Source organism: Pinus tabuliformis, chromosome J, assembly GCF_031772625.1.
Source record: "Pinus tabuliformis cultivar Carrire ecotype Pingquan chromosome J, CPIR1, whole genome shotgun sequence".
Lineage (NCBI taxonomy): Eukaryota > Viridiplantae > Streptophyta > Pinopsida > Pinales > Pinaceae > Pinus > Pinus tabuliformis.
This window is the reverse complement of record NC_142295.1, coordinates 1,164,566,298-1,164,577,661: the sequence shown is the minus strand read 5'-3', so window position 1 is coordinate 1,164,577,661 and position 11,364 is coordinate 1,164,566,298. Positions and strand designations below refer to the sequence as shown.

At 36.1% G+C, this 11,364-nt stretch overlaps 1 protein-coding gene across 1 annotated transcript; it reads right to left on the bottom strand.

Annotated features, from left to right (window-relative positions):
• Window positions 1-1,279: 1,279 nt before the first annotated feature.
• LOC149231230 (11-beta-hydroxysteroid dehydrogenase 1A-like) lies at window positions 1,280-2,059 on the bottom strand. The gene is made up of 2 exons (XM_089381574.1): window positions 2,013-2,059; window positions 1,280-1,895 (listed from the first exon to the last, which is right to left on the bottom strand). The coding sequence occupies exons 1-2, from the start codon at window positions 2,057-2,059 to the stop codon at window positions 1,280-1,282; spliced, it is 663 nt and encodes a 220-aa protein (XP_089237700.1).
• Between the last annotated feature and the right edge of the window lie 9,305 nt (window positions 2,060-11,364).

The window sequence follows — 11,364 nt, the reverse complement described above, 5'->3', positions numbered from 1 at the left end:
AATTTGTACTATACCACCATTCAGTGACTGATAACCACTAAACAAGTTCAAGTTTCCTTTTGAATGCATGACACCATAAATAGGTCTCCAAGGAAATGTTGACATCTTTTGTCTGAGAATTAGGAATGATATGTAGTATTAAAGTGTAAATGGGTAGACACAAAACATCACAAAATTTATTGTTGAAAATGAAAACTTGATTTATGAAAATTGATCATGGCATACCATGTAATTTGAATATATTATCCATGAAAACTTGAACAAGAAGGGAGGCACATAAATGATTATATTTGGAATGTGGATCAACCACCGCCATGATGATAGATATATTGCTAGATTAACGTAAGGTGACAATGAAGTTCATAGATTTAATTGTCCATACAATAGAAGGAATCGTAAGAAGTTGCTGAAAAATATTGTCATTGATAAATGTTGGACACCTAATCCTCTCAGGGTTGGTGTGGAAGTTGGACAACCAAAAGGAGTAGAATGGGACACCTAGAATATGAAACCAAGGGTCACTCCTATGTATTATAAATATGTATCATTGTGAATAAGAAATTATCTCATGCTTATCTTTCCTATTTTGTCTCTGCCATGTGTGTGTTTAACATGGTATCTGAGCAAATGTACTCCTACCCTGCTCCAATCTTAGCCAGTGGCTTTCTGGCCATTCTCTATATGCCAGTATGACAATCATAATAACCTCTATGCCAATCATAATAACCTCTTTCTCATATGCTTAGGGAACTATTTGTGGCTATCCTTTCATGTCAATGCTTTGTAGATTCTCCTAACCTCATTGCTAGTCAATTATGTCTTTCTGACCTATCATTGAATGGTGCAGTGTAATGCCCCACTCTTATTCCATTTCTCCACACCCATTTCTAGTGCCCATTTCATTTGAGTGGCTGGGACAATTCTAACGCCTGATATCAATAGGTACATTTGTAGAGAGCAGTGTGAACTCTAGAAAATCCATTGTAAATCCATTGTACAAGCTTTGGACATCATATTTTATTCCCAGATTCTACTGGTGGTGATTGCCAACAATATTGCCTCAACTGACTTCTAATACTCGAATATGAAACAGATTCCCATGCCTCAGATTTCCAAAGGTGTTGTATGAGCGGAGGGCTTCAAACTTCTATTATCGCCTTTGAAATTTCCTCTAGAGTCTGTAACTTCTTCAATGCCCACGAAATACCCAGCAATTTTGCTACCGCAACCAACTTTTCACTTACAGACTTCTTGAAATGTGCATAAAACTGTGAGGTCACTAAAGGCCTTTCCAACCCTTCTCTATATTTAGTGTTGTTGTTTCCCTGTTGTCATTCTGAACTTGAATTTCCTTTGAGGATTCGTAGAAAAATGTAGAAGCAGGTTTCTTTGTAGGCTTGGGCTTGTGAACAACAGCAAAACCATCCTTGTTCAATCCTAAGTGTCTGATACCAATAATAATTGTTACATATTTGCTGATAAGCTCAATCCTAATTGTCTCAAACAAGTTCAACAGTGCTCCTTTAGCTACACTATAGAAGGGAAGAAATGCAATCATGGAACTAGTGACCATTATCTCGCCCCTTCTGCGCTGAAGGTGTTCAAGAGAAAAATAAGTTGTGTTGACATGTCCCCATAAAGCAATATCCACAATTCTCTTATATTCGGTGGAATTCTCATATTCTTCAAATAACGACCCTCCAGCAGTACCAGCATTGTTTACTCGCACGTCCAACCGTCCAAAGGTGGAAATTAGGAAATCCACAATCCTCTTGCAATCTTGGGGTTTGGTTAAATTAACCGGGCATAAAACAACCTCCAGTACACTGTAAGCCTTGCATTCCTTGGTTACTTCCTCCAGTTGATTTCGCCACCTCGCCACCACCACTTCTCTTCTAAGTACTCAACAGAAACTTCCAGCGAGTGCATCAGAAACTGCATTTTTGTTTGATAGTAGCCAGATGCCTAGAACCGTAACAATAACAGTAAAGAAGAAAGGAAATCATCAATGCTTCAGTTGAGCATCGATGGCAACGAAGGCGATGCTGAGATCCTCCATTGTCGCAGGAAGCGTCAGATACTCTGTTGCAGGAGCACCATTGCTCTTCTGCTTGTTTTAGTCATCATATTCATGATTGATATATAGGCATGGGTTTGGTATCCTTTGTCGAGAAGGGAAGGTTGTGGCGAATTTGGACTAGGAGATGCCACGCATGGATGGAGACATAAACCTTGAAAAAATTTTGTATAATTGATAAAGAAAGCATGGAGGAATTGTATCCATGAGAAATAAGGTTCTAATATTGGTCCAGGACGTCCCCACAACTCCTTTTATCTTGCAACCTTTTCTGTTAACTGTCAGAGAGTGTTCTCAGAGTTCTAATCCGCTTGCATATTTTTCCTTGAATGATACTTGATCTGCATCGAGAAGCGGTCCATTTCTCATCATATGTACAAGCATTGCAAACATTCCTAATGTTAAAAATGTTGTGATTGTCTACTTCAGATCAATCATTTTATTCATCCGATCAATTAATTCCCAAATTCTCTTGGGGACAGATCTATGTCAAGGCATGTCTGATGTGCAGTGGAAGACAACGTTTGATCTTCCTCAACAATAGATTGGAGCCCATGTGTGTTTGACAAAGAAGATTGGACATCATTAGATATCACATATTTAAAAGAAGCAACGATTTCAAGTCACCTACTCCAGTTGTGAAGATTATTACAACGAAGAATTGAAGGTTGGTTTATATTTATATTTCTCATTCACCATTGGACAATAACTGTTGTATTGAATATGCATTAAATTTGAGTTGTTGATAAAATGGTTGAAATTGATAATTTATTAGAGTTATTGAGAACTCTAATCGTGTCTATTGTTGAAAGCACATTTAAAATCAGCAATGACACTCTTTCTGATATCAAAACTTATTTGCAAAATGCACAAGAGAAGATAGAGTTTTTACAACTTGAATCACAGTTACAAAGACATGAGTTAGAACAGAAAAGGCATCCTTCTAAACTTGTTTTTGTTCAGAACAATCCCCTACTTGACGTTGAATCAGGATCCCATCAACAACCAACAAGCCCTCATGTCAATATTGTCGAAGTTCATTTAGATTTAGTATCGAATGAAGCAGCAGTTGTACATGCAGGTGCAGAAGTTTAGTTTGCACTTCCCAAGCCCATCATCAGACCTTGGGAAGATCTTGTCCACAACAATCACAAAACAGGTCTTGGATATGATAAGGAGGTTTCCTTTCATATTCCAGATTACTCAAAACCTATTCAGTTTCAGAGTGTTAGATTCTTTCATGACAATTCACTTTCAGCTATTCCAGATTCTCTTCCTCTTTCACAGCAACAACAACAGATTATGAAATGCCAACATTGTGACTGAGTTGGCCATCTGAAAGATCATTGTTTTGATCTTCATCCATGTAAGCACTGTCATAAAACCAGTTATTCTTCAAACAGATGCTTCAGAAACAAACCTCCTACAAGAACAAAGATTCATCTTGGATGGATCGCTTCTTGGCAATGGGCATCAATAGCCAGGAAGATATTCTAGTCAAATTTCAGAATTTGTTCTAGAGTATTCAACAGTCTTGTAGATGAGTTTTCTCTATCATCTCACCTTGTATTTGACAAGGGAGGAAATGATGGTCATCTACAAGCTTCAAAGCCACATCAAGTGAGCCTAAGCCACAACCTACCAAAATATGCCACTGAGCATGCCTTCAGTCGGTGATACCTCTTCAAAGAATTGGGGACACTTCCTCTAGCAGAATACTTCAGCTTCTTGCCAGTTTTAGAAGAGTTCCAAGAATTGCATTAAACATTCCAAAGTTGTTGGTAATCCTTAAACCATCACAGGTTGAGACCTCCCTTTTCAGGTTGAGGTTATCTCTTTTATGTGGGGTGAGACCTCCATTTATTGGTTGAAGGTTTCCCTCTTCAAAACATCAGGAACACTTCCTCTAGCAGAAGACCTGAGCTTCATGCCAGACTTGGAATAGTTCTGGGAACTGCACTAAGCATTCCAGTGTTGGTGGTCATCCTTAAACCACCTCCCCTTATACCAACATTTCAGAGAGCACATTCAGCCTAGTGTTGCCATGCATTTTTGCACGTTTTGTATTACAGCTCTCTTCTTCGACTCATATATAACCCTTCAGATTAAGGGGGGAATGTTGGACACCTAATCCTCTAAGGGTTCGTGTGGAAGATGAACAGCCAAAAAGAGTCCAACAAACCACTTGGAATATGAAACAAAAGGTCACTCCTATGTATTATAAATATGTATCATTGTGAATAGGAAATTATCTCATGCTTATCTTTTCTATTTTGTCTTTGCCATGTGTACGTTTAACAATAAATGGCATATATATTTATGGCCAATAAATATCAATAGACATCAAAGCACTTACTTCATTATGCAAAGAGATTTAAAAAAACCATAAAATTTAATTAAATTATATCTTTAATTTAAATTATAATTATTATAATTTTAACAATAATTAGTATATAAGTTAAACATATACATATTTAAAGAAAAATGTAACAATATTTTTGGCAATGGAGATTCAATCTCCATTTATTATAGAGATTCAATTTTATGTAAATAGAATTTGTTACAATTCAATGAATCAATACCATAGATTATTTAAACCCTATATCTAAAAATAATCATTCATATTCATTTGATATTACATTTTTTAATTTTCAATTTAATTAAAAATATAATATAACTATTTTTAAGATAAATCTCAACTTTAATTCAAATATTACTAAGAATTAAAAATTCAAATATACCATTCAATTTTTTCCGTCCGCGCAGCGCGGCTGCGACAAGACTCAAATAGTTTCGTTGGAAACCAACCATCGAAGCCGCGTTGCGTTCCATTTCAGCAAACTTTAAAAGCTGAGGGAATAAGAGATTATTTTAGTCAACTGTGACGTTCCTACGCGGAGGAGAGAACGGAGAAGATACGCAGGGATTGGCAATCTCTACCTACAGGGATTTAAATAGAGAAGGCCTGTAGCTTCATACGCATGTACCACTTGCGTAATTTTACGTCATTTGTCACGCCATCTTTACGCAAAATTCGTGCACAAATCTGAGTTTTTTGGGAATCCGTTGAGAAGTGTACATCAAAGTCAGAGATAGAAGTTGACTTCAGACTCTAGTTCTATATGATCGGAATTCCGTAGTTCGGACTCCAGAGCTTATTGAAAGTGGGTAGATATTTATTGTAGAGAAAGTGCCTAACTAGGTAGTTATGTTTTTTTTGGGCTATATAAAATTTGTTTTTAAATGGATTAACGTGAATGAAAAATTCTTCGTATTAGGATTGTGGGAGTTTATATGTCAAATTTGTTATCCCAAACATTATTTTGGGTAAATAATTGGATTACTACTTCATTATATGGTCATAGATAGAAATGTTAGCTATTCTGATAGCCATGTAAATTATTACAATTATAGTCTAATTATAATTTTCAGCCCGAAAAGATGGAAATTTCTGTAGGATTTTGAGTAAAATTCAGTAGTTTCGGGATTTTGGGTGCTCCAGGGGTTTTTGATGGTGCTGAATCTATTTCCACAATAAAGAAATAATCAGAATCCAAACACTCTGAGTTACGATTTATTGAATTTTCTTTCACCTAGTTTAAGCCATAATTTCCATGGAATTTGGATACCCCAATGGTTCTTCATGGTGTTCAATCCATTTCTACTATTAAAAAATATGATTCAAACATGCCCCTCTGACAACACCATTATCAAATAATAAATAAATCATGAATTTGGTGGTCCAAGCCTCCTTAGACAACACCATTATCAAATAATAAATAAATCATTTAGATATGAAGTTAAACTTTTTCACATTTATCTAATATAATTATGAAATTACCATACAATTAGCACTATTACACCAAGGGTACTTTTAAGACAAAAGAAATAATTTGTCTTAAAATGTCACTTTTTATTTTAGTTATTTTGCATTAAAATTTAATATCAATTTAATTGTCTTAAATATATATTTAAGTCAAAAACAATTTGAGGCAAAAACATTTTAAGACAACTTTATATTTAAGACAAAAAGACAAAAATATTTGAAGACAAAATTTTATATTTAAGACAAAAACAGTTTAAGACAAAAATATTTTAAGACAACTTTAAATTTAAGACAAAATAGTTTAAGACAAAAATATTTTAAGATAAAACTTTATATTTAAGACAAAAGCAAATTGAGGCAAAAATATTTTAAGACAACTTTTTATTTAAGACAAAACACAGTTTAAGACAAAATTATTTTAAGACAACTTTATATTTGAGACAATCACCACTTAAAATGAAACTCATTTAAAACAATTAACAATTAAGACAAAAACATATCAATTTAAGAAAATATTATCTAACAAGTGCAAAATTGACTGTGACAGTGCACCCTAAGTCCGCCATCTTGCAGGCTACCACTGTCTCACGCTTATACTAAGGTTGTTTTTCACTTTCAATTCAGGTTATCTTATATAAAGAGAACAATTTATTGGGCTCTTTGTTTTGTGGGGGTAGCTGACTCTGAATAACGCAAAAACTTTTCCTTGCAAGATTTCCTGGACATCAATTCCACTTTTGTCCCTTCGATCCTTGTTGATACGATTAGAGACAATTTGTTTGTCATTTCATTTGGTCAGTGAGTCACTTTGGTGTTTACTATTGTTGAGCAGTTGATAAACTAACTAAACTATGGACTCCGTCCCCTGGTTATGTCATTAAACTTCAAGTTTAAATTTCCCTTAGTATGCATCCCCTTAGACTTTGGATCTATCTCAAGGTAATCAAATGCAAGAAAGATTGCAATGTGGCTGGCTTGCAATTGGGTGGAGAGTTGAAGTTCTTCCTTCATTTTTTAGTCATCATTAAACACACAGATTGATAAGTGTATATTTCTTATGTGTATTTCCTTATGGAGTGTGATGAATCATGTTACATTGTGAATGGTGAAATATATTGTGTGTTTGTAAATGTAAATGAATGTCTGAGTTTTCATGCTTACTATGTCTTTGTGATTAGAATGTTGTCATGTATGCACATGAATTTTAAAGTGTGCCTAGGATATGCTATTCATTACTATTTGCGTGGTGAATGCACAATTATGTGTTCATATTCATTCAGTTGATTTCCAAGTTTATGGGTACACTTAGTTTAACCAATCCCTACGCTAGTTATTCTGTCAAAACTAAGAATTTAGGTATCAGAAATTGGGTCGTGAGTCTCCTTAAAACTAAAAGAGGGTGGGAAAACAACAGTTGTACTTCTTCTTTATCAACCTATCCTAGGTTTCTTTTTACTCGATATACGCTATGTTTTTAAGGTCAAGAGGAAGTGGGAGAACATGACTTTGTTGACATGTTAGCAGCTCCAAAACCTAGTGGACACTAGTGAAACCACACCCTATTAGAACCATATTGTGTGTATAGACACCAACCATAATCCATTGACCCCTGTGATCAAATCTAAGGTAAGGGCGGGGTATATACACTTGGCCAAATGTTGTTTTATTTTTGGTGAGAATCATAAAGGCCCAGAGTGTGGTCCAGGCATAACTGGGAGTGTTGAGAACATTTTTAGCTTCCCATCGTTGAGATATTTGTACCCTACAACACCATAAGAGTGTAAAAATTAATATAAAATTTCTACTACTGATGTATTTGAACTGAAAACAAGAGACTACAAATTTCCTCTACTATTTTGTTAAATGGAAATCATAATTCACAAACACATGCAATGACATGCAACCATAAAAAAACCACAAGAACAAGATTATTTATAGGGAAACCCAACAGGGAAAAACCCTTCTACTGTGTTTCATTAATCAGATGGGAATAAGAAACTATTACAATATCTTGCTTCAATCATGAGGCACACCCTTCACTTAAAACCTGTTCTCCTATTGATTGTCCTACTTTGGCAAACACTTAGTCAATTCAAAGCCCTATCTTTCTCCTATTTCCTTGCACAATTCTCGAGGAAATTACCTCATAAATAATAGGGGAATTCACTATTCGCTTGTGAAAATCCCAAGTAATTGATCGTCTTCCTCAATGCCCAGCATGTACACTCAACTAGTATACAATTAGTAATTACAATTTGTGTTTTCATCCACTTTAGTCTCGCAATTCAAATTCCATACATGTATGGGTTATTTTTAGCTGATTGACTAGTTTAACTGAGAGATCATTGAGTTAACAACAATTCTACTACTCAACTGACTCAACTAGTTGCTTCAGCTCAGTTAACTGAGTCAAACTAAAAATAATTGAATTAGATTGTTAATTTTTAGCAACACTACATGCACAACTCTACTTCTAGCATATAACTAGAATTTACTGAGTAAACAAGGAAACAAGGCCATGTCACACAAGTTAACTTCCATCGAAGTCATCTTGTTGATTTCGAAAATCAAAATACTAAATTTGACTAAGGAACAAGTACAATTTATCCTTTCTTTCTACATTTTCTAACACTTTGTCTTAGCAAGAAAGGGATTTCGAACTACCCATATCTTGCACCCATGGAATTTGAATTTGCCTCTTGACAATGCCTTTTTCAATATATCTGCATCCCGCTTCTTAATTGGAATGTACTGTAACATCATAATTGTCCTCTACACACAATTACGTAAGTGATGGTACATGATATCAATTTGGTTGTACCTGTCATTAAATACTGGATTCTCAAAGTGTTTGATACAACTCTGATTATCACAATAAATCATTGTCAAATCCATCTATTGACTAAAAATACCCACAAGTATTTTCCTCATCCACATGGCCTCACATGCTTCTTGACTTGTAGCCATGTATTCAACTTGTGTTGATTTTATTTCGACATACCTCTGTTTCCTACTATACCAGGAAATCACTGTAGACCCAACACTAAAGATAACACCCGAAGTACTTCTGTTGTCTGATGGACTTCATGCCCAATCTACACCAGTGAAGCCTTGGAGCTTCACTCCCTTTGTCCTCCTCTACCATACCACTTTCTTAGTTGTGCCTCTAAGGTACCTCAACACATGATTTGTCGCCTTCCAATAAAGCTTGGTGGGCTTAACCATCGCTTGACTCAACTAATTAGCTGCATAATGTATGCCATGCCTTGTGTTCACCAGATACATCAAGGATACCACAAGCTATTTGTAGATGCTAGAATCTATTGCCTCTCCTAAAGAAGCACTCTCCTTCCTCCAGTTTGTAGCTAGAGGTGTGTCCATGGGCTTGTAGTTCTCCATGTAAAATCTCTAAAGTATTCATAGGCGTACCTTCCCTCACTAACAAACATTTAAGTTTGCAGCTAGAGGTGTGTCCATAGGCTTGTAGTTCTTGATGTAAAATCTTCAAAGTATTCATAGGCGTACCTTCCCTCAGTCACAAACATCTGACTATTACCGTGCCATACTTCAAGCCCAAGGAAGTAATGTATCAATCCCATGTCCTTCATCTCCAACTCACTACTCATCTCCTCTAAGTATCAAGTCATCAACATACAATACCAATATAAGCAACTTGACATATACCATAATGTGATAGAGGTTGGCATCTGCTTCATTTTTGGTGAATCCCAATCAACTGATATATGTATAAATTTTAGTATACCATGCTCAAGGTGCTTGTTTGAAACCATACAGGGCTCTTTTGAGTCTACACACATCTCCCTATCATATGTCTCAAATCCCTCTAGATGGTCTATGTAAATTTCTTCCTCAACAACACCATCGAGAAAGGTGGTATCCACATCTATCTGGAGGATCTTCCACTTGATATGTGTAGCTAATGCTAGAATGGTTATGATAGAGGAATATATTTCCACTGGTGCAAATTTTTCTTCATAGTCCACTCCCTCTACCTGAGAGAGTCCTTTGGCAAAAAATCTAGCCTTGTACTTCGTGATTCTCCCATCAGCTGCATGCTTCATTTTCTAGATCCATCTGAAACAAACTACTAACATGTTCATTGGCCTTGGCACCACCTCCCATACATTGTTCTTCATTATGGAATCATACTCCTCCACCATGGCATCAACCCACACTGGTTGAGAAATTGATTCCTCAAATGAGGAAGGCTCTGATTCAATGAGCTCTGTAATGAGAGCCATATACCCAATGTACCTATCTGGTGGCCTCCTCTTCCTGTGCTAATAGGAACGATATCCCACATGGTCTCGTTCATCTTGTACCAATCGATCCGCTTCTCTATCTCTCTTCCTCCTCTCTACAAAATATTCAGGGTGAGCAGGTGCCTCCACTCGGCCTCTTGTCTACTCCTCTACACGTGGCTGCTCCAAAACCTCCTAAAGCTCTACATGAGGCTCCTCCTTAGGAACTATAAGCTCCTCCTATGCTGGGATACTCACCTATCACTCTAGAGAGTATCTCATAGCCTTCTCCTCATAAAATTTGATATCTCTCCCCATTATTATCACCTTGGGTGATGAAAAATACACCCTCTAGTTATGTGGTGTCTCTATGTATCCTACAAAGACTCCCATCTCAGCTTCAAGCTCAATTCTATTCTTGATATCCTTGGAGACATGACAATACACAATAGCTCAAAAAATTCTAAAATGAGATATAGTTGGCTTCCTCCCATAGAAAGCTTTGGGTGTGATCATGCCAAGTATTCTATGAGGACTCTGGTTCTACAAATAGACTGCTTTGTTGCATGCATATACCCATATTTGTAATGGTAGCCCCTGATCATGAAACATGTTTCTTGCTACTCCCACTATTCTTTTGTTCTTCCTTTTAACTAACCCATTTTGTTGTAGGTTATGGGGTGTTATCAGTTCTCTTCTAATACCATCTTTTGCACAAAATTACTTAAATGTGTTAGATACATATTTTCCTCCATTATCACTTCTCAGGGCTTTCAATTTCCAACCAGTATCCTTTTAAACCAATGATTTGAATTCAAAAAAAAATCAGAAAACTTCATCCTTCTTCTGCGTGAAGAAGATCCAACATTTTCTTGAAAATTCATAAACAAAAATATCATAATTCTTGTGTTTTTTGTAGAGGTTGTAGAAAATGGTCCACATACATTAGAGTGGACTCACTCCAAGATTACTCCAACTATGTTATCTCAGCCCTGGAAGGTGGATTTGACATATTTCCCCAATTTGCATCCCTTGCAGACATCATGTTGGTCAAGGGTTCATTTCGGGACACCATTGGTAATTTGCTAGATGATTTTTACAGCCTCATGGTGTAAGTCTCCCATGTGTCTATGCCAGAGTTATCCAACATCCCAACTCTGCACTTATCCTACCTTTCTACTTAGCACAATTCAAGCTTC

What these genes read in the sequence shown, in the direction of transcription:
- LOC149231230 (XM_089381574.1), bottom strand. Translation starts at nt 2,059, where the DNA reads ATGGAGGATCTCAGCATCGCCTTCGTTGCCATCGATGCTCAACTGAA. An exon ending in GCCATCGATGCTCAACTGAA is followed by an intron (nt 1,896 to 2,012) that starts GCATTGATGATT and finishes TTGAGTACTTAG; the next exon opens with AAGAGAAGTGGTGGTGGCGA.